Here is a 22,903-nt window from a genome sequence, read left to right as displayed (position 1 = left end):
GGCGGGATAGTGAACTCACCTGAAGCCCTTCATGTCCATCTCTGATGCAATGGGAAACACTCTTTCCACAGTACAATCGTCTATATCAACAGCCAGCCACGAGCTGCACAGGAAGTGCCACTTCTGCTCAGTCTGCAGGTCTTCAACCATCACTGAGTTAACATACCTGAGAAATATAAAATGCATTTTTCTAACATGCTGGCCTTGGTGGAAAAAGAAGTGCACTTAATTGTATTGAATGTGCACTTTACATTTTAAAATCATGTTTTAAAAAACGGTACTTTCAGATAATATAGTTTTAATGAAATTATAGGCCACTCTTAAAGAGAGTAAGTAACATGATTATCTCTTTAAAACATTTTTTTAAAGTATGCATTTTTGTAGTAATGTTAAATAAAAAGTTTTACTTTAAGGTACTTTAAGATTTAAAAACATCGTAGTGATTTAAAGAGGAATACACTTATTATTGTATTACTGCTGTGTGTTATTCAATATTACCGGTACTTTAAAGTTAATATATTTCAAATGTACTAAATTCCATCATTACAAATGTGTAATTGCAAATATTTAAATAGCCTACATGACATTTAGGTTTTAATAGAAATTACATTAAAGCTCATCTGTGGTGAAAATCGAGCATTTAATGTTGTTTATATGTCTATGTGGTGTTTTTTAAATATGCTTTAAGACAAACCATGTGCAAATTGATAAGTCAGCACCATAGCTGAGTATTTTCTTTTCAAAAACTGCAGTGAACCAAAAATGCGGTTTGAAATCGCTGATGTTTGTCTGACGTCACAAACTACCTTGTAACCAATCAAGTCAACGTGTGATCGTCAACGAGTGGATCTCTGAGCTGGTGTGAGTGAGTGGAGGCGGGGCTCATTTGCATATTCATAGAACAGCATATGATATGAGGCAAGGGTGTAGAGTTACATTCAAGCTATTTTAAGGCATTTATGTTTTCAAGAAAAAAACATTTTTGTGATCTACATGGGGACTTTAAAGTACATTTTTGTTTATCATAAATGCTTGTCAATACATTGTGCAGTTCACTAACCATATTTCAAAGACAATAGAAGTGATTATGAAATTACATATAAAGATGCGCTTAAGTCCTGCTTAAGTGAGTAAAAAACTGTTATTAAGTTCAGATAATTGCATTTAATATAAATGTAAACTATAATACATTTACCTTGAATTGCAATTAACATGCAATTATGTGTCTTAAAACATTATAGTTAGTAAGCACGTTGACAAAAAATACTTTCTATTTATTTTTTACTTTATTTATTTTTGATTTATTTTAATTGTTTAAAACTGCGATCACACTAGACTTTGAATTTCTATGGACACTGCAGTGTTCGCAAAATGACATCTCACCCTGTCTTAAAAAAAAAAAAAACATAAATCACTATTCAATATGCAATCTACTCCACTTTACTGCAATATTGCTTATTTAAAGTTTGCGCTCTTTTAATTCAGCTAGAAAAGTTCACAGAGTGGCGTCTTCTATTGGTCACACGTCTTCACGTGATACGAATTCACAGGGCAGAGTTTAACAAACTTGATCTTTGGAAAGCAACGCTTGAGCTTGAGCTTGTGTTTCTTTTACATCACATTCACATGTGCATGAATGGAAGTCAATTGAATGAAAAGTGTAGTGTGTCTGCCCCTTTAAGAAAAATAGTAAAGGTGAGTCGACAATGACTGTAGGAGGTGACCTGTTCTTTTAACACCATTTTACCAAGCAGGATGATCTCCTGAGTTGTCATGCCACAGTCTGATGCTCTGCAACTCTCCCAATGGGAAGGCAGTGGTCAGCAAGAACAGGTCCACTCCTCCCCTTTCAAACACTGGCTTGTCGGGGTCAGTGAGATGATGGGGCTCACATTCTCCCTCTGCACCTTGTAGAGTCACTATGACCTGAAGAGACAATGCAGAGTTGGTATGTAACAACATTTGATCAGAATTCCTGAAGAAGTGCTCACGATAAAAGCACATGCTAACCCGCGATGAAGTGGAGGCTCCCATGCGATGTCCAGTGCTGATCTTCAGCAAGTATCGGTACTCAGCGAAGGGATCGTTGTCCTCTAGCACAGTAATCTTCACCTTCAAAGAATATATCTTATTAGATCATCACATCATTTTTTTTTAGAAAAATCATGTTAAAATGTGAGTATCAAATATGAGCTTTTGAGGAACGTTTATTTGTTCATCTCTAAATTATCATTGTATTGAATTGCATTATATGTTTTTTGCCCCCACAGTAAAAACTAAGCATTTAAATATCATCTTACTAAGACATATAATTGGGAGATATTGAGTGATAACTAATATGTATATGCATTTTATGTAAGTTATATACAGTATTATTTTCTTAATAACAGTAGCCACTGTTATAAATACCTGATTGAATTGAAATCTATATTTCAAGCCATATAAATATCAGCAACTTCTTATTATTTAGCTTATTATGGGCCTCTGAATAAAACAAAGGTGCTATTTTTCCTATTTGAGTATGAGCTCCATATGAAGCATAAAAGCCTGTATCAAATATAATACAAAAAAATTCAACATGTATTTTTTGTTTCATGTTTTTGTTTCAATAAACTGTTCCATAAAAAAGAAGATTTTTATGACTATCATATAAGGGTTCAAAGGGTTAAGAAAGTAAATAGGATAAATTATTTTTCAGCATGACTTTAAAACATAGAATTCATGGTTGGCTAGGCCAGGATCTAGAGACTATAGATGCAGAGAAGTTAGACAGACCTTGGCTTTGTCCTGCAGGTCCTTCCTGCGCGCCCATGCCGCGGTCAGGATGTAGGCTAAGAAGATAGACCCGATAAAGCACACCACCACTGGGTTATTCGCAAAGTTGGAAAAAAGCTCAGCAGACTTGGATGGATCTACCGTATTGGGCATGACAAAGAAACTATTCCCAAAAAAGGTTAAATGGGTACACAGGCACTGAGTAACTTCTGCAGTCGTTTTAGGGCCAACCTAAAGAATAAAGAAGAGTGTTATCTCACAACTAAACTTTTGATAGCTAAGGCCTTGTTAGTTGATAGACTGATGCAAATTGACTTACAAACGTCATTTACATTTCATTGATTCATTGTTTATTTGAACTTCACTTAGGCCCTGTTTACACCTGGTATTAAGATGCGTCTTGGTCGATCGGATCATAAGTAGACCAGGGAGTTACATTCCCATTTACACCTGGTTTTTTAAACCGTCTCGTGTCCACTTCCAACCACTTCTGTCCTGATTTCTTCGAGGGGAGGGTCTATGGGCTGGTAAATGTATGGGCTTTTTCAGATCTTTCGATCTAATGGATGAAATATGCTTGCGCAATTTACATATGAGCGCGCACGGAATCGATGGGAAAAACACACAGAGAGCATCAGCTTTCGTTTCTGCTCTGACAGCCGCAAGATCGCACCGAACGCTGTGAGTGTGTGTTAGAAATCAGGAATGGTGAGAGAACATTGTGCTTGGTACGTTTTTCGTCTTCAAACCAAACTTGGGTTTCCAGGCGACAAAACTTTAAAAACCGTCGGTCTGGCTAGCTCAAAACATTTTAGACCCCGTTTACACCTGTATTTTGCGTCGTACACTTGTGATCCGATCGACCAAAACACATCCTAATACCAGGAGTAAACAGGGCCTTAATGATAGGTCAGCAACGTTTACATTTATGGTTTCCACCATTGGCACACACACAAAAAAAGAGTCACCACTCACCCTACAGCCATAGTCACTCCAGTTGGATCTGGTTTCTTCCCAGAAAATGCACTGAGCAGTAATGGATGTAATTGTTATTGATGCATCAACAGACTTTACGCCCGGAGGAACAACAGGCCGTATCAAGAGGAAGTAAATGCCCACGTCTATTGTCATGTCACTGGGGCCCAGTACCCATGTGTACCTTTGGTCTGTATGAAAAGATTACAAAAAGTACAAAAAAGTGTTTATTGCAGCTCCCATTGTTAACCAACCATTGTGTTGTTTCCAGCAAATGACTCACCTTCTGAATTTCCTTGTTGAGGAAGTGTAACTTTGGCCACGTGGTTTTCCTCAGTTGGATAGTTCTGATAACCCAGCAGTACCACTAGTGTTAACTCTTTAGAGGGACGTAACTTTAAGACCAGAGGGATGTTGGGGGTGGTTATACTGATCATCGAAGTGCTGAAGTTTCTCAGATCTAGAACTGAGCTGTTCACTGCTGTGTCCAGCCTTGGTAAAAAGATCTGGAGATTGACCGAAGTGACATTTTTTCAGTTTTCACCAGTAAAATCTCTTGACTATTTACACATTCTGATGATATAAACTTTTATAAGTGTAATGTTGAAGTAATGATGTTAAAATTATTTTCCCTGTCCAAAAGCATGCCCACTCAAGGCAGCTTTTGAAATAAATTTAAAAGGGCTTTTCACATCGGGTTGTTTTAAACCTAGGGTAACCAGAATCATGTGCTATCTTGCTTCACACTGCTCATAATTTACCCAGGGTTATTGATTTCTCCTGGGTATTCAGGGGTATTCTGTACATGTCTAAACCCCGGGTTAAAGGTGCAGTTTGTAATATTGACAGCTAGTGGTTTAAGGGCCACATTTATTAAATTGGGCAAATTAGCGTGAGAGCGGAAAACCAAAAAGGTGCAGATGGGAGTGGAAAGTTCTGCGGTTGATCTACTAATGACGCTCAAATAAAAAAACACAGACACAGTCGGTTTTCTGGTTTAAGACATGCTTTTTGGGGGGCGTTAAATAATGCAGCAAATACCAGTAAATTGACAAGCACAAACCTTAGTAAATCACCTTGCATGATTCATTTAAATGCTCTCCTCCCATAAATTTTGCGTCTGAAAGGGAAACTCCAACAAATGCATATGCAATGAGGTCAGCCGCAAAAATAACCCTGTCCATGCCTTTTTATAACTAGTCTTTAGTAAATCCTGACAGTAGTTTTTATTTTTTTATGCCAAAAGAAGATTTGGGCTGCCGCAAGCTGTTAGTAAATCTGGCCCTAAATGTCCAAATTCAAAATATTGGAGAGAGTTGTTTCCCCACCCCTCCTCCTCAGACTCAGGACACATAACAGGAACAAGTGGAGTTGGAAATGGAAAGCTACAAGCTTTATACTGTAAGTCAATCAGCTAATGTATCTGTGTTTTAATATGCTCCAGTTCATAGAGATTTTTAGGTGGATGCCGAAGCTTTTTAGGTTGGGTAGAATATGCGATCTCTGACCCAGCTCGTTTGCTGGCTTCCATGGCTGCAAAACACAACTCCACCTGTTCCACCACCTGCCAACAATTCCTGACAAAGATCGCACATTTCAAAGTAAAATAACTGTCTGTAACATTTTTCCAGAGTACAAGTATGTGAACTTAACATGTCTCCTAAATATCTGCAAACATATTATGGTATTTTTATGCTTTAGCACAACCCAAAAAATGACATGCAGCACCCTTATTTGCATATTTGCTGTGTCAATGCCATTGATTGGTCAAATGCCGCACGTGACCACGTTCACATATTATATATTGCAGACTGTACTGTCCAGTTTATACTGAATGTACTTTTCGTACTATAAAAAGTTTTAAAAATTCACAATTTTAATTCACAACAATTCGACAGCAAAAATGTCACCTATTAGATTGTGCTACCAGCATAATAGTCATGTGGTTTGAGGTTGTATTAATGTCTGTACCTACCCCTAACCTATACCTACCCTTAAAACAATGCAAATATAGTGTTGGTAGCACAATCTTATAGGTAGCAATTGACCGTTCGCAAAGACCCGCCCCCCCCCCCCCCCTAGTTACTGTCGCTATGTCCGACAAGCTACGCCGCTCTCACGCCACACCATGTTCTCACGCAGTGAAAAATACATTGCGGAGCAGAGGAGACTGACAACACACTGACAGTACAGGACATACTAGGTTACTTTTCGGTTACTTTTGTAATTAAAAATATTAAACAAAGTCTCACCTTTCAAATTTGGTCATTTTTTTAAATAAATTTAAACAATAAATACAGTTTTGTGGCTCTTTAATGTGTCTGACAGATCGCTGTAGAGCCTCAGTTAAAGCTGCTCGTGAACCGATCATCTCTTCCTTCTAGTTCATTTATAGCATCAAATAAACATGAATGAACATCAGAAGGAATATTGTTTTAACCGCGGAAAGGCGTCAGTACACTCCGGTTTTCAAGTTCAAATCCTCCAACGTTAATCTGCTAACTCTCCTGACTGCTTTGTCGGACAAAATGGCGGATGGCGCAGTATGATTGGTCAGATCACCTGTCAATCAAGCTCCCTGCGAAGGGTCAATTGACACCAGATCACATCTCGCTGAGGTTGATTGATCAACGTCAGATATATGACTTCGAGCGGCGTTCCAGATGTTATTTTCGAGTAGGACATGGGAAAAATCCAAATTCAGAGTTGTCTGGAACGCAGCATAATACAGCATCGTTTTACACTGTACACCTTTGGCACCATAATGCGAGTTAACACCGCTAAAACAGTTTCATAACCCCAGGTTAAAAAAAAAGGTGCTAACTACGCTTGAAATGTTCCTTTACCCGGGGTTAAAACAAGGTTTAGAACGAGAATCCCTTTTGAACATTTTTTTCCCCCATGCGGTTTCAAAAATTACTTTTACTAGTCCATTTGTTATATGATGACAATGCTGATGCTAGTGGCGCATAAATTACACGTCACCTTTCCAGTTCCAGTTACTGTCAAGAGGTCATTCGTCTTTTTACCTCAATCTCCTCCGTGAGGTTTGCCACTGGAATGCCAGAGCCGTCTGTTTTGGAAAGGGAAAAACCAGCCACAATACTGTGAATGGGCTGACCTTCAATCCATGGATCAATGTTAAAATGTGTCATCTGTGAAAAGAGGACAGATATTTGTACTGTATTATATGTGTAAAGGATAGGTGACATTATAGTACAGCATATAATAAAATGCACCCAAAACATATATTATATCTATGTTATTGTAGAAAAGATCCAAACAGGTGCAATTCGAGGATTTCAACTTGGAAACCCTGAAAATAAAGCAATGTGGCTCAGAAGAATATTTCATTTCAAAAGGTTGCAAGTTTGAATCATTCCTTACTAACTGTTTTTTAATAAACAAATTAAACCAGCATCAGCAATAGTGACATATTTTGTTGCACTTTTAACTAATAACTTTTTAAAGACAGGTAAATGGAGGATTTAAAAGGAAATTAACTTTACACTTGCTGATTACCCCCTCCTTGAACTGCCACCTTAACGTGGTGGAGGGGTTTGAGTACCCGAATGACCCTAGGAGCTATGTTGTCCGGGGCTATATGCCCCTGGTAGGGTCTCCCAAGGCAAACAGGTCCTAGGCGACGGGTCAGACTAAGAGTAGTTCAAAAAACCCTTTATGAAGAAAATTAAAGCAAGGACCGTGACGTCGCCCGGTATGGCGCAGCCGGGGCCCCACCCTGGAGCCAGGCCCGGGGTTGGGGCTCGTATGCGAGCGCCTGGTGGTCGGGCCTCCCCCCACGGGGTCCGGCCGGGCTCAGCCCGAAGGAGCGACGTGGGGCCGCCTTCCCGTGGGCTCACCACCTGCAGGAGGGGCCGTAAGGGGCCGGTGCTTAGAGGATCGGGCGGCAGTCGAAGGCGGGGGCCTCGACAACCCGATCCCTGGACACGGAAACTAGCTCTAGGGACGTGGAACGTCACCTCGCTGGCGGGGAAGGAGCCTGAGATTGTGCGTGAGGTTGAGAGGTTCCAACTAGAGATAGTTGGAATCACCTCTACGCACGGCTTAGGCTCTGGAACCACACTCCTTGAGAGAGGATGGACTCTTCACCACTCTGGAGTTGCCCATGGTGAGAGGCGGCGGGCTGGTGTGGGTTTGCTCATAGCCCCCCAACTCAGCCGCCATGTGTTGGAGTTTACCCCGGTGAACGAGAGGGTCGTTTCCCTGCGCCTACGGGTTGGGGATAGGTCTCTCACTGTCGTGTGTGCCTACGGGCCAAACGGCAGTGTAGAGTACCCGGCCTTCTTGGAGTCTCTGGGAGGGGTGCTGGAAAGTGCTCCGACTGGAGACTCCGTCGTTCTACTGGGGGACTTCAACGCCCACGTGGGCAACGACAGTGTTACCTGGAGGGGCGTGATTGGGATGAACGGCCCCCCTGATCTGAACCCGAGCGGTGTTCAGTTATTGGACTTCTGTGCTAGTTACAGTTTGTCCATAACGAACACCATGTTCAAGCATAAGGGTGTCCATCAGTACACGTGGCACCAGGACACCCTAGGCCGTAGGTCGATGATCGACTTTGTGGTCGTTTCATCTGACCTGCGGCCGTATGTCTTGGACACTCGGGTAAAGAGAGGGGCGGAGCTGTCAACTGATCACCACCTGGTGGTGAGTTGGATCCGATGGCGGAAGAGGAAGCTGGACAGACTCGGCAGACCCAAGCGTACTGTAAGGGTCTGCTGGGAACGTTTGGCCGAGTCTCCTGTCAGAGAGATCTTCAACTCCCACCTCCGGCGGAGCTTCGACCGGATCCCGAGGGAGGCTGGAGATATTGAGTCCGAGTGGACCATGTTCTCCACCTCCATTGTCGAAGCGGCCACTCGGAGCTGTGGCCGTAAGGTCTCCGGTGCCTGTCGAGGCGGCAATCCCCGAACCCGGTGGTGGACACCGGAAGTAAGGGATGCCGTCAAGCTGAAGAAGGAGTCCTATCGGGCCTGGTTGGCTTGTGGGACTCCTGAGGCAGCTGACGGGTACCGGCAGGCCAAGCGAACTGCAGCCCGGGTGGTTGTGGAGGCAAAAACTCGGGCCTGGGAGGAGTTCGGAGAGGCCATGGAAAATGACTATCGGCTGGCCTCGAAGAGATTCTGGCAAACCGTCCGGCGACTCAGGAGAGGGAAGCAGTGCCCCACCAACGCTGTTTACAGTGGAGGTGGGCAGCTGTTGACCTCAACTGGGGATGTCGTCGGACGGTGGAAGGAATACTTCGAGGATCTCCTCAATCCCGCCGTCACGTCTTCCATTGAGGAAGCAGAGGCCGAGGGCTCGGAGGTTGACTCGTCCATCTCCCAAGCTGAAGTCACCGAGGTAGTCAAGAAACTCCTCGGTGGCAAGGCACCGGGGGTGGATGAGATCCGCCCTGAGTACCTCAAGTCTCTGGATGTTGCGGGGCTGTCTTGGCTGACACGCCTCTGCAGCATCGCGTGGCGGTCGGGGACAGTACCTCTGGGATGGCAGACTGGGGTGGTGGTCCCTCTTTTTAAGAAGGGGGACCGGAGAGTGTGTTCCAACTACAGGGGGATCACACTTCTCAGCCTCCCCGGGAAAGTCTATGCTAGGGTACTGGAGAGGAGATTACGGCCGATAGTAGAACCTCGGATTCAGGAGGAACAGTGCGGTTTTCGTCCCGGCCGTGGAACACTGGACCAGCTCTATACCCTCTACAGGGTGCTGGAGGGTTCATGGGAGTTTGCCCAACCAATCCACATGTGTTTTGTGGATTTGGAGAAGGCATTCGACTGTGTCCCTCGAGGCGGCCTGTGGAGGGTGCTCCGGGAGTATGGGGTCCGGGGTCCTTTGCTAAGGGCTGTCCGGTCCCTATACGACCGGAGCAGGAGCTTGGTTCGCATTGCCGGCAGTAAGTCAGACTTCTTCCCGGTGCATGTTGGACTTCGGCAGGGCTGCCCTTTGTCGCCGGTTCTGTTCATAATATTTATGGACAGAATTTCTAGGCGCAGCCAGGGGCCGGAGGGTGTCAGGTTCGGGGACCACACGATTTCGTCTCTGCTCTTTGCGGATGATGTTGTCGTGTTGGCCCCTACAGACCAGGACCTTCAGCATGCACTGGGACGGTTTGCAGCCGAGTGTGAAGCGGCTGGGATGAGAATCAGCACCTCCAAATCCGAGGCCATGGTCCTCAGTCGGAAAAGGGTGGCTTGCTCACTTCAGGTTGGTGGAGAGTTCCTGCCTCAAGTGGAGGAGTTCAAGTATCTTGGGGTCTTGCTCACGAGTGAGGGAAGGATGGAACGGGAGATTGACAGACGGATCGGTGCAGCTTCCGCAGTAATGCGGTCGATGTACCGGTCTGTCGTGGTGAAGAAAGAGCTGAGCCGCAAGGCGAAGCTCTCGATTTACCGGTCAATCTACGTTCCTACTCTCACCTATGGTCATGAGCTTTGGGTCATGACCGAAAGGACAAGATCCCGGATACAGGCGGCCGAAATGAGCTTTCTCCGCAGGGTGGCTGGGCGATCCCTTAGAGATAGGGTGAGGAGCTCGGTCACTCGGGAGGAGCTCAGAGTAGAGCCGCTGCTCCTCCACATCGAGAGGGGTCAGCTGAGGTGGCTTGGGCATCTGTTTCGGATGCCTCCTGGACGCCTTCCCGGGAAGGTGTTCCGGGCACGTCCCACCGGGAGGAGACCCCGGGGAAGACCTAGGACACGCTGGAGAGACTATGTCTCTCGGCTGGCCTGGGAACGCCTCGGTGTCCCCCCGGAAGAGCTAGAGGAAGTGGCTAGGGAAAGGGAAGTCTGGGCATCTCTGCTTAGACTGCTGCCCCCGCGACCCGGCCCCGGATAAGCGGAAGAAGATGGATGGATGGATGGATGGACTTGCTGATGTTTCCTCAACAAACTTGAATAAATAATCACATGAAAGACAGGAGGGCTTTGGTGCAGGACAAATAAATAAATGATCTCATTCAGTCTTGTGTAGATATTTTACGGCTTGTGGTGAATGGAAAACACTCACTTTCACATCCACTGGCTCATCTACAGGAAGTATTATATCAGAGCTCAGATCTGGAAGCTTGAAGCTGGCTAGACTGTTCTGGACGCTGAAAGGCTCTTTATGGAGGTTAGGTGGAGATAACCTTACCAGAAGAAAAAAAATCAAAATGTTTTCAATGTTCAGTTTTATTTCAGTGATTAATTGAACTCAGATTGTCCTACCTGTTGACGTAAACATTGACATTAGGAGTGCTGATGATGTTGGGCTTCAGATCAGGTAACATATTTGTTAGCAGGAATGTCTGCACATTGTCCACTGCACTGACCAAATAACCATAGATGTCAGACTGAAAGGCAATGAGTATACATCAGCAGAATTCTTCACTTAGTTAACTGTTTAACAACACGATAGCAGGTAGTCAAGTCAACACTTGGTCATTAAAGGAACTGTATGTAAGATCGTGGCCAAAACTGGTACTGCAATCACTTTCATATTACTGTAGAGCGGTGTATCCCCTCCCCCTCCCCCCTGACTCGAGGTTGCCAGATAGGCTGCACGATCCAGCAGGAACGTAGGCTGCTAACAAGGAGCTTCCAATGGCAAGACTAGAGCAGACCTGGCAACCCGGATGCCGAAACACTACTGACTTCGTGATTGGTAGATAGGTGGAGGGTGGCGCATCAGGCCAAAACACAACATGACAACATCAACATCAGTTGAGGGCTGCAACTTCACTTTTAAATGACAATATCCTGGCCGGACTACTGTTGTCAGTGATATAAGTATTTGAAATGAACATGATTTCTTAATGTCTACTCACATATCAGGGCCATTTTATGATTACCGGTGATTGAAATACATTTCTTACATACGGTTCCTTTAACTGGTACACACTGCTAGACCATCTTGGATCAGGAAAAAGAGCTTAACATGCACTGAACAAAATGATACTTTGCACCAACTTAACATAAAACAACTCTAATTTGTTACAGACAAATTTTTTATTTATCTCTCAACATTTTTGGATCAAACCTTAAATTTAGATTTAATATTTTAATCCAAAATATTTATTTTCCCAAGGACAAAAACATTCATACAAAGTAAAAAGATTATTTATTATAAAAGCCATACAATATACTAATCAAAGTGATATTTCTTTGGGTTTTCTAATTACTATAATAGGAAAGTAGAATTTTTATGGAGCCCCTAAAGAGACAAAAAATGTGAGACGGGACGGGAAAAAAGTTTTGTGTTCGCTCGCAAAGAACTCAAAAGGTTTGTGAGTGAACGCAAAATTTCTTGAGGGAACGCATAATTTGTGAGAGAGGATTGACTTATTACTATTTTTTCTCTCATGTCACATTTTTTTCCACCACCATATCCCTTTACGGGCTCTGCAAATTTTAACTTAAGATAAGACTACAAACACTTTGTTAGTCAGTGTTTAATTAACTTTACTTACTATTAATAAAGAAAAATTGGAAAGAACTTAATGTTTATTGTGATGTCTTTTTAAAATCATATTTTCTGTTATGTACTAAAAAAAAATGTTTATTTTATTTTATTAAACCCACAATAATTGCTGCAGTAAGAAAAGCTAAACAGTGTGTGTTCTGCACTTCAACACTCTGATGTCAAGCGAAAATGTGATTTATACAAAGTTGTTTCTTTAATTTTATTTAAATTCTTTACATTTTTCGGTTACACTTTATTTGATGGTCTACTTGTTACGAACTGCTCTGAGACAAGAAGGTTGAGATCCAAATGCAGTTTATTAGAGTAATCCAGTAATCCAGAATCGCTTAAACCGGAAACCCTGTTTTACAATTTTCAAAAATGCACTTTAAACAAAAGACACAGTCGTTAAATTTTTTTGGTCTTTAAACCAACAATCCTAAGAAAGAAAAGATTTGCGGGTTTAATCAGACAATTTTGTTTGGAAAAAACTTACCTCTTTGTCCTTATTGAAGGCATCGAGAATGTGACTAGAGGACTCGACGAGGAGTTTGGCTGTGTCAGTTAGTGCGGTGATGTTTTTTGGAGTCAAATCAATGGATGTGAGGCATTTACTGAGAACATCTAGTATGGAACCAGCAAGCTCCTGTGAAAGAAAAGTGCCTTTCAGCCATTATAAGTAATATTTGATCACATGTCTAATGATGTGTTTGATCACAGTGCTACTGTACCTGAGTATTAACATTCACTTTGCCCTCATCTTTAACAATGTTCTTCAAAGCCTCAGCGTAGAACTGTACGTCTGTGGGGTCCTGGAGTGGCCCAGAATCTTCTAAAATAAAACTTAAATCTGAAAGAAGTCCTTCTTTGATCTGGAAGTGGGAAATTGATATGTGGGAATATAGATTATTGTGGAAAACCACAAAAACACCTTTTTTCGTTGCTATGTGGCCTACAAATTAAGTCAATTAGTTAATTATATATCTTTGATCCTTTTTACCTCTTCTGTGTCATCTGCTCTATTAGTTCCAGTCAATTGGTTTTTGACGTCTTCCTTGAGCTGATTCTTGTCTATCTCTATTAAGGAATATTGTATGGTGAACTTACCATAAGTTCCATCTCTTGGGCCTAAATCATACAGAAATAGTTATTAAACGTCCTTTGTACATACAGCTGCTGGTCAAATAATTAGAATATCATGAAAAATTTGATTTAATTCAGTAATTCCATTCAAAAAGTGAAACTTGTATATTATATTATATTCATTTATTACATACAGACTGATATTTATTTGTTGATTATTGATTGTTTCATATTATTAGCATAAATTGTTTGGTTTGTTTGTTTTTTTGATTTTTCAATTTACTTTCTTTTGTTACTTGTTTTATGGTTATGTTCGAAATAAAGCATTAAATAAATAAATAAATAAATAAATAAATATATTTCAAATGTTTATTTCTTTTAATTTTGATGATTATAACTGACAACTAATGAAAATCCCAAATTCAGTATCTCAGAAAATTAGAATATTACTTAAGACCAATACAAAAAAAGGATTTTTAGAAATGCTGGCCAACTGAAAAGTATGAACATGAAAAGTACGAGCATGTACAGCACTCAATACTTAGTTGCGGCTCCTTTTGCCTGAGTTACTGCAGCAATGCGGCGTGATGGAGTCGGTCAGTCTGTGACACTGCTCAGGTGTTATGAGAGTCCAGGTTGCTCTGATAGTGGCCTTCAGCTCTTCTGCATTGTTGGGTCTGGCGTGTCACATCTTCCTCTTCACAATACCCCATAGATTTACTATAGGGTTAAGGTCAGGCGAGTTTGCTGGCCCATTAAGAACAGGGATACCATGGTCCTTAAACCAGGTACTGGTAGCTTTGGCACTGTGTGCAGGTGCCAAGTCCTGTTGGAAAATGAAATCTGCATCTCCATAAAGTTGGTCTGCAGCATGAAGTGCTCTAAAACTTCCTGGTAGACGGCTGCGTTGACCTTGGACCTCAGAAAACACAGTGGACCAACACCAGCAGATGACATGGCACCCCAAACCATCACTGACTGTGGAAACTTTACACTGGACTTCAAGTAACGTGGATTCTGTGCCTCTCCTCTCTTCCTCCAGACTCTGGGACCGCGATTTCCAAATGAGATGCAAAATTTGCTCTCATCAGAAAAGAGGACTTTGGTCCACTGTGCTTTATTAAATCCAGAGTCAACGCAGCCGTCTACCAGGACATTTCCAGAGCACTTCATGCTTCCTTCATTTTCCAGCAGGATTTGCACCTGCCCACACTGCCAAAATAACCAAAACCTGGTTCAATGACCATGATATTACTGTGTAATTACTGTGTGATTTCATGTAATATTCTAATTTTCTGGGATTTTGAGGGTTTCATAAGCTGTAAGCCATAATCATCAAAATTATAACAAATAAAGGCTTGAAATATCTCACCCTGCATGTAATGAGTCTATATAATATATTAGTTTCACCTGTTAAGTTGAATTCTTGAAATAAATCAACTTTTTGATGATATTCTAATTATATGACCAGCACCTGTAGATGTAATGCAATTGATTCTGTAGTCAAAAAATGTGAAATCAACGCACACAACACCACTACAAGGATGTCCTTCTTGAAAGATCTAATATCTTTAGCTTTAACTTCCAATGTGTCATCCTCATCGCCTCGTAGTTTCAGCACCTTTTTGTCCTGTTTTAAGCAGTCTTTCTTAAAACTGTCTTTCTAGAAACAGAACAATGTATATGTGAAAAAAGCCAGTTATTATAAAAATTTGAGAAGTATCTGCATATCATTGCAAAAGTTAAAAAGGTATTGAAATTTTATTCAGTATATAGTAATATTGAATATAACATCATTACATACATTTGACATAGACTGTACTTACCTCATTTTTCTTCGATTTACCGCCTGTTTCCACATACCAGTTAGTTTTGTCACAGTTAGAGTTGTTTAGCCTCAATTTGATTTTCTCATGGTTATCATTTACACCACAAGTTGAGCAGCTGGGAGAAAATACAAATACATACAGATCCACTTTCTTCATAAACATAAAGCAATAGTTATGAGAACCTCAGCAAGTAAATAAAACTTTTTTTTTTGGTTTCACTTAATTTCGATAGTCTACTTTAGACATTCTACCAAGTAACTTTGCAACTACATGTCAACTAACTCTCATTAGAGTATTTGTACACTGTTAGGTTTGGGTTAGTTTAAGTGTATTTGCAAAGTTATAGTCAGTAGAAAGTCTGTTGGAGGAGCATCAAAATAAAGTGTTAGCAAATATTAAGCAGACAGTCAACTAATACTCTAATGAGAGCTAGTTGACATGTAGTTGCAAAGTTACTTGTAGTTAGTAGAATGTCTAAAGTGGAATATCAAGATAAAGTGTTACCCGTTGTTTAGGAGTTCAAGGTAATGGAAAATAAATGTCCCAAAAATGTGTCTTACTTGATTTGCAAAGTGGCTGTAGGCCTATTCTGTTCAGCAGGATAACAAATTCTATTCTCATCTGATTTCTTCCTTTTAGCCCTCTTGAGAGTGACCTGTCTCTGAGTACTTTGATACTTTAAAAGATTTAAGAAAGCAGCATTTAGGAATCAATCTGAATAATAAACTCATCCGTTTCCACATTGAAAATTACTTAAAGGACTAAAGTAAAAATTGATAAATAAAGTAATTAGAATCCCTGGGGGAGGGGGAGTTCACCATTTGTTGGTTCATAATTTTTAATAACTAAGTCTATAAAATGTACTAAAATCATATCTTGTTAGAGGAAATGTGTCATCATGACAAAATCAACCTTGACAAGCTGTTTAAAGACCCTTCATGAAAAATGTATTTATATAAAAGTATAAAGAACAGCTCTAAAAAGGTTAACTGCATCACACTAAAAAAACTGATTTGATCACCTTAACAAAAGAATCTTCTCCACCATCATCTGCAGATCTTTTCACAATAACACCAGAGGCTTCTGCATTATAGAAAATATACATTGTTTGGTGAAACAGACGTTAATCATATCCTTTTTTTTTCATCCTAAACACACAGGTCTTCATTTATTAAGACAAATGTAAACAGGTTTGCTTCTAAAACTTCAATGTCTGTAATATATAGTCTGAAAGGAACAAAATGAGTATCAGTAGCATGTTCCACCTTATTTTTTAATATTTGTAAATTGAATGTGTTTAAAAACAGTCCATTATTCTGCAAACAGTATTTATCATATTATTTAAATGTATTACCGTTGGGTAATAATAAACAATATGGAATTTCTGCCACATACTATATGAAAAAAAGCATGCTTTAGTAAATGTTAAATATAAAATAATTAAAACAAAGTCATAATTATGACATACTAAGTCATCATTATATGGTATATATAAGGATATGGTAAGAAAAAAAAAGAGATTATTAAGTATGAAATTATATGTCAAGGCTTTTGGATACCCCCAAGAAACTATGAGTTATTTGTGAGCGAACGCAAAAGTTTTGTGAGGGAACACAACGTTATTGCGAGCAAACGCAAAGTATTGACATATAATTGTTCCTCCCATCTCATATTTTTTCGTCAAATTACGACCTTCTATGTCATAATTATGATTTTTTATGTCCTAATTATGACTTAGGGTAACACTTTATCTTAAGGTGACAATTACATGTTACTACATGTTTATTACTAATAACAGTAAATTATGCATAATTACAACTAACCCTAAACCAAACCCTAACCGTAACTAAGTACATGTAGTTTATCAATATTACTCAGTAATGAATTGAGCGAGTACAATGTAACTACGTCACCTTAAAATAAAGTGTAACTTGACTTTATGATTTGCCAAAGCACTTTTTCTCATGTGGCAGAAATGGGCTTTCGTTAAAAACGCACTGGTTTGTAGCACAAAATAGCATATCATAATCATATCATAATTTTGACTTTTTAAAAGATGTCATAACTATGATTCACCAAAGCATTATTTTTGGGCTTCCATAAAAACACGCTTGCTTTGCAGCGTGAATCGTTTTACAGTTTACTTGCACTTTGCAAAATAAGGTGGATACTGTATACGTAGAGAAAATAAAAGAACTCTCACGGCTTTTGCAGTGGTATTCCACAGACAGGTAACTTCCCAGGTCAGGACACGGATCTCCAGAAGATGAGCCGTCTGCCACAGCCGTGCAAACCTGCCGTCCGTTACACAGCTCTTGGAAAGCAACAACAAACCTCATCATTACTATTCATCGCTATTCATGCAGTAAAAGAATAGATGCAGAAATTCTCAATGCTTTTTAAACAAGCACTTTGACAACAATAGTAAAGTACTATTGAAACAGTCCTCACAAAGAGATTGCCTGAATCCTCTGTAAATATTTATGTTCACAAATAAATATGCTCACAATTGCTTTTGCCTAATTATGAGACTTTTTCATGTCCATTAGTTCTTGAACTATCAATACAGTGGTCTTTTTTTTTCAAGTTCCCTTTGTTTTCCTGCTTTACATGTGTTATGATGTAATATTAAACCGCAGGAGCATTACATATTCAGGTCAAAGAAAGCTCATTGAAGCTCTGTTTGCCTTTCAGATTTCATATTGTTTCCTCTGCATTCGAAATTAAAAGAAAGAAGTCCGAAAAAGAGCATCAATTCACAAGCACCACACAAAAGCGCTGTCTGTCCTTGACAGGTGGAGACACTAAAGACTCATTAAAAGGTTTAGAAATAAAATGCTCTCGGATTACGAACTTTAAACCTGTACAAATGTATGCAGTTCCAGGTACTCTGATACCATGTTACTGAATAATTTTCATACTGAACAAGATTTGTCCAAATGCCAAAATACTTAATTGCATTAAGGATTTTGCTTTGTTTTGATACTTTTTTGCAAGTGTGGCCCATACCTGCGACTAAATCCCGCACATCGATCCAGCCGCACTGCTGTGGTGAAGCTGTGTGAGAGTTTAACATGTTGTTCCTGCAGTAATGTGGCGTCTTTCTGCCATAGAAACTCTCATCAACCTCGATCACCTGATCTGAGCCACACTGCAGGATAGTGCTGTCCACACACGACAGAGAGCGTCCCAGTTCTACAGGAAAGACAAAACAGTTTCATTTTTAAAACGACATCATGTGTCTAGTAAAAATGCCTTTAATGTTCAAATGAAGGGCATAGCCTACAATTAAAATGTCTTAGGAGTTTTTTTTTTTTTGCCACGCTGTAAATAATACATTTATTTTATTGGTGTAACTAAATATAATTGGGCTTATTCATATTACACACTTTAAATAACTAATAAATAGGGGTGTAACGGTAGGCTACATGTATTCGTCCCGAACATAGGGTCCCGAACTGTACAGTACAGACGTCACTGTTTGGTGCATGCAGTCGCACGACGAATACATCCAATCACAGGCGATCCATAAGGGGGCGCGCGCGGCAATGCAACGCTGTTTACTATCAGCAAATAAAATAGCGCAGAATAACAAGAAGAGAAGATGAATCGCTATGCCTATGTATATTTACATCTCAACCAGTGTTTCAACTGTGGAAAAATATCAATACAACAGCTTTCGAATAATATCTCACGCAGTATTACATTTACCTCAGGCGTTTAGTGTCGACAGCTGGGTTAGTTCACTAGAGAAATGTCTAAAAAGAGAAGTATTTCATATGCACTATTTATACTTCATATTAGCCTATTCATCATATTTATTTTACTTAACCTGTTAGTAATGTCTTGATTATTTAATGTATTTTAAAATAAATTTATCACGAAAACAAGTTATGACATCCGCTATGTAAATGATTACGTTATATATATATATATATATATATATATATATATATATATATATATATATATATATATATATATATAAAATGAATTGGAGTTGAAAATTAACTTTATAATTAGATTTGGAATGCAAAACCTACCTTATGTGCAATTTACAGTACATATTTGAGTGTTGATTATTATGTCTAAAAATAAATAGCAACTGAATTGAATCATTTGAGCTCTGTTGTTAATTGTAACCTTTAATATTACAGTAATGTGTAATTAAGGACTCCCCATAAAGTTTACAGCATTAGCTAAGATAGATTTTTTTTTTATCCTTAAAGAAAATGTTTATTATAATAGAATTTCTTTAAACACATGCACATTTGTTGAGAAAGAAAAAGAAAAAAGCAATTTTGTATTTAGTTTCCTCCCCCCGTTGTACCGAATCCATACTAAACAATTAATTACCGAGGTACGTACTGAACCGTCATGTTTGTGTACCGTTACACCCCTACTAACCAATATATTAAAATGCATATTATTATTCTTAATTATAAATACTATATAAAAAGAAGCAAAGCGTAAAACACACCAAACTCACAAATGAAGTAGAATCTCTAACTACATTTACTCAATATAAGTGGGCTTATTCATATTATATACTTTTTACTTTTAAAAGGAATGCATTACAATATTGTGTTACTCCCTAAAAAAGTAACTAATTGCGTTACTTAGTTACTTGTATAGAAAGTAATGTTACATTACTTTTGCGTTACCTTTTCTTACCTGGGCTGGACTTGGGTTGTTTGTTTTATAATAACTAAAACAGTTCTGTTTTTTGGGAAATGTAAAGGCCCTTTCACACCAAACGTGAAATGACGCAGGGGAATAAAGTTCCACACTCTTACTTCAGCAAATAAAGGAAACACAAATGTGATTATTTATTCTTGCATATTCCTATGGTTGAATTGGATCATCAGAAGTCAGCAGCAAAGACTTTGGTTAATAAAGTGAGATTAAATGCATAATGTATTTGTGTTATTTAACATGTTTAAATCCTGTGGGTTTGCGTGATATTCTGAGTTTGCATTACATGGTTTTTATTCATTTTGAGGAATACTGAATTTGTTTTTGTGCAAGTGAGATGAGTAAATGCTCACAATAGTCTAAAACTACAATAGTAGGGGTGTAACAATATATCGTGTCACAATATATCGCAATACAAAAATGCAACAATATGTATTGTGTATAGTTCACCCAAAAAAAAATTATGTGTGAGGAAAAATTCAAGTTTACAGAGTTTTAGTGTCAGTACTACATTACATTACTATATATAATTCTGAATATACTGTATAATAATGCAATGGGGACATAATATGTGTGGGTCCTGAATCCTGATAATGCCAAATGTTTTATGTTACCAGTAAAAAGTGGTACATTATTTTAAATATATCTAGTCAGTGACAGAGTGTAAGCATATTAGTCTAAAATAATTCAGTTTTCAGCTTGAGAATCATGAATATTTTTATTCTGGGTCACCATTGTCCTGTGCATTGGATTACCAGCACCAAGTCCAAGCCTATTCATTCACACCCACAATCTAATACAAAATTTAGCATTTTAAATAAACAGAAAAAAAAATGTGTTAACCTTTTATCATACGTCGGAGTATCGCAATATTATCAAATCGTGAGCTCAGTATTGTGATATGCATCGAATCGTAACATGAGGGTATCGTTACACCCCTATACAATAGCCATCATGTTCACACACAGCGCCTTTGCACTTACGCCCGGTTTCTCTCAACATGAGGACAGGAGAGGTGTCAATCAATAAATTGGAAAAAGTAACTTGTTGCCTTTGGCTTGCTCAGTTGGGGATATTCAATTTAATGAATCAATCAATATTACTATTGATTAGCATTACCAAACATGGACGTTTTATAATTATTTTATTTTAATACTGTGAAGCTGCTTTGATACAATCTGTATTGTGAAAAGCGCTATACAAATATTCTTGACTTGACTTAACTTGCGTTAAATTTTGGAAAAAGTAACATATTTTGTTAAAAGTAATCAGCTTGTTACTTGAAAAAAGCAATCTGATTCTTCTGGATAATAATTATATATAAATACTATAACTATAAATATATAATTATATTATACTAAAATTTACTCAATCTAATTGGACTTACTCATACTTGTCTTTTATGAATTTGAATAAAATGAATGAGCATATAACATATAAAATACTTTAAATATGAATATACATATCTATATAAAAAACACTATATAAAAAGAAAGAAAGTGTAAAACTCACCAAACTCACAAATGAAGTAATATTCCTGACTACAGTTACTTGTGATCTTCCAGTGAAATCCTGAGTGTGTGTTGATGTGGCCACAGCCAGTTTCCAGTCTCGGCTCACTGAGCCAGTTTGAGTAACCCACATCTGAACCATCTAACCAGATCCAGCCGTCTGAGGACATAGAAGTTGATGCAGGTCAAATTATGATGTCTCTACTCAGAAAATAATGGAATGGATTATTAAACATTTGCACATATTTATCATAAAATCATATTCTCAAAATGCAGAATATGAATGCTTAGAATCAGCACAAATTGGTTTATTGTGAAAAGTAAAACAATGAAATTTATTTAGTTAAAAAGGATGAACGTGGTTAAAATATGGCTGGCTGTAGATCGAGCAAAATGTATGAAATCGGACAAAAAAATTATATTAATGATAAATATACATACCTGGTTATTTAAAAAAACATTCAGTTTATTAGTTCTATTACATAAATCCTACCTGTTTATGCATGACTAACAAATGTGCATTAAATTCATTTAATTGGTTTATGTTGTCTGTCTAATCCAAAATATTTTAGCCTAAATATTGCTAAATAATAGAAAGGCCCTAATATTTAAACTAAACCATTGCTGGGCAGCATTAATTCAAGTTTTCACAATAATCGTGCCGTCGCACCAACCATGTACCTTCCGTGTACACTAGTCCTATCCACCAGTCCTGCTCCGCCTGCAGGTGTTTCTGGAGAAAGTGCTGGGTCTCATCACTCTGGATGAAGGCCAGGTGCCCACCGTCCCGCTCACACCAAGCCTGAGCGCTGAGGAAACTGCTCTCCAGGGCCACAAACTCATAGCAGGAGCTCCCGAAAGCCTGCTGGTGCTCTGGGCAGGAAAGACCTTCCGGTCCTGCTTTGCCACATGCTGAGATGATCAGAACTAGCAAAGTAAAGAGTCTGCCATCCATCTCTAGTCGTACATGAAGATTAGAAGAAGCATCCTGGTGATTTTGTCTATATAAAGGGTTTTGAGCCCTGCCAAAAATACACCAGCTTTCCAGATGAGTCTATTGATTGGCTCTCAAACAAAAGCCATTGATGTAATAGCCTAATGGATGCATATTGTGTTTTATACAAACAAAGGCAATGTTCATTTAGATCAACTAGATAAGCCAGCCTTTACCCACAGAGTGACGCACGGTCATTGGATAGGCACTGTAGAAGTTAGGGTAGTTCCAGCTCACAAATCAGTCCACCATCATCAACTAAATGGTTTGCCACATCAGCCTCCCAGGCTGGCCAATCTGATGTTCAGCTGCTTTTAGCTGGTCTCCGAGCTTGATCAGCTAAGACCAGCCAGGTCAGCTAAAAAAATTTCCAAAACCCCTGTAAATCCAGCCTGGGAGACCAGCTTAGGCTGGTTTTAACTGTCCCCCCCCCCCCCCCCCCCCCCCAGACTTTCTCAAACCAACTTAGGGTACGTTTACATGATAACGATATAATTAAAACCGAGAAGTTTTTCCTTTGCGTTTTCCACGTACAGACGACACCATTATCAAAACCAGCAGCCATATCACCCTGTAGC

At 39.3% G+C, this 22,903-nt stretch overlaps 1 protein-coding gene across 1 annotated transcript in view; it reads right to left on the bottom strand.

The window, feature by feature from the left end:
- Positions 1-22,388, bottom strand: part of pkd1l2b (polycystic kidney disease 1 like 2b) — a 35,735-nt gene extending 13,347 nt beyond the window's left edge. Inside the window, exons 1-20 of the mRNA XM_079605011.1 lie at positions 22,013-22,388; positions 21,333-21,491; positions 18,135-18,320; positions 17,329-17,439; positions 16,147-16,208; positions 15,686-15,801; positions 15,123-15,240; positions 14,824-14,959; positions 13,214-13,341; positions 12,945-13,085; positions 12,710-12,859; positions 10,980-11,104; positions 10,780-10,900; positions 6,780-6,905; positions 4,034-4,256; positions 3,751-3,941; positions 2,776-3,006; positions 2,011-2,112; positions 1,748-1,926; positions 20-166 (exon numbers count right to left, since the gene is read on the bottom strand). Coding sequence (XP_079461137.1) covers positions 20-166; positions 1,748-1,926; positions 2,011-2,112; positions 2,776-3,006; positions 3,751-3,941; positions 4,034-4,256; positions 6,780-6,905; positions 10,780-10,900; positions 10,980-11,104; positions 12,710-12,859; positions 12,945-13,085; positions 13,214-13,341; positions 14,824-14,959; positions 15,123-15,240; positions 15,686-15,801; positions 16,147-16,208; positions 17,329-17,439; positions 18,135-18,320; positions 21,333-21,491; positions 22,013-22,286 — 3,026 coding nt within the window. The 5' untranslated portion in view covers positions 22,287-22,388. The remainder of the gene's footprint in view (positions 1-19; positions 167-1,747; positions 1,927-2,010; positions 2,113-2,775; positions 3,007-3,750; positions 3,942-4,033; positions 4,257-6,779; positions 6,906-10,779; positions 10,901-10,979; positions 11,105-12,709; positions 12,860-12,944; positions 13,086-13,213; positions 13,342-14,823; positions 14,960-15,122; positions 15,241-15,685; positions 15,802-16,146; positions 16,209-17,328; positions 17,440-18,134; positions 18,321-21,332; positions 21,492-22,012) is intronic.
- Positions 22,389-22,903: the final 515 nt, after the last annotated feature.

The sequence above is a fragment of the Phoxinus phoxinus genome (genome assembly GCF_949152265.1).
Source record: "Phoxinus phoxinus genome assembly, chromosome: 2".
In the NCBI taxonomy this organism is placed as follows: Eukaryota; Metazoa; Chordata; class Actinopteri; order Cypriniformes; family Leuciscidae; genus Phoxinus; species Phoxinus phoxinus.
The sequence above is the reverse complement of the archived record's forward strand: the minus strand, read 5'-3'. Positions and strand labels throughout refer to the sequence as shown.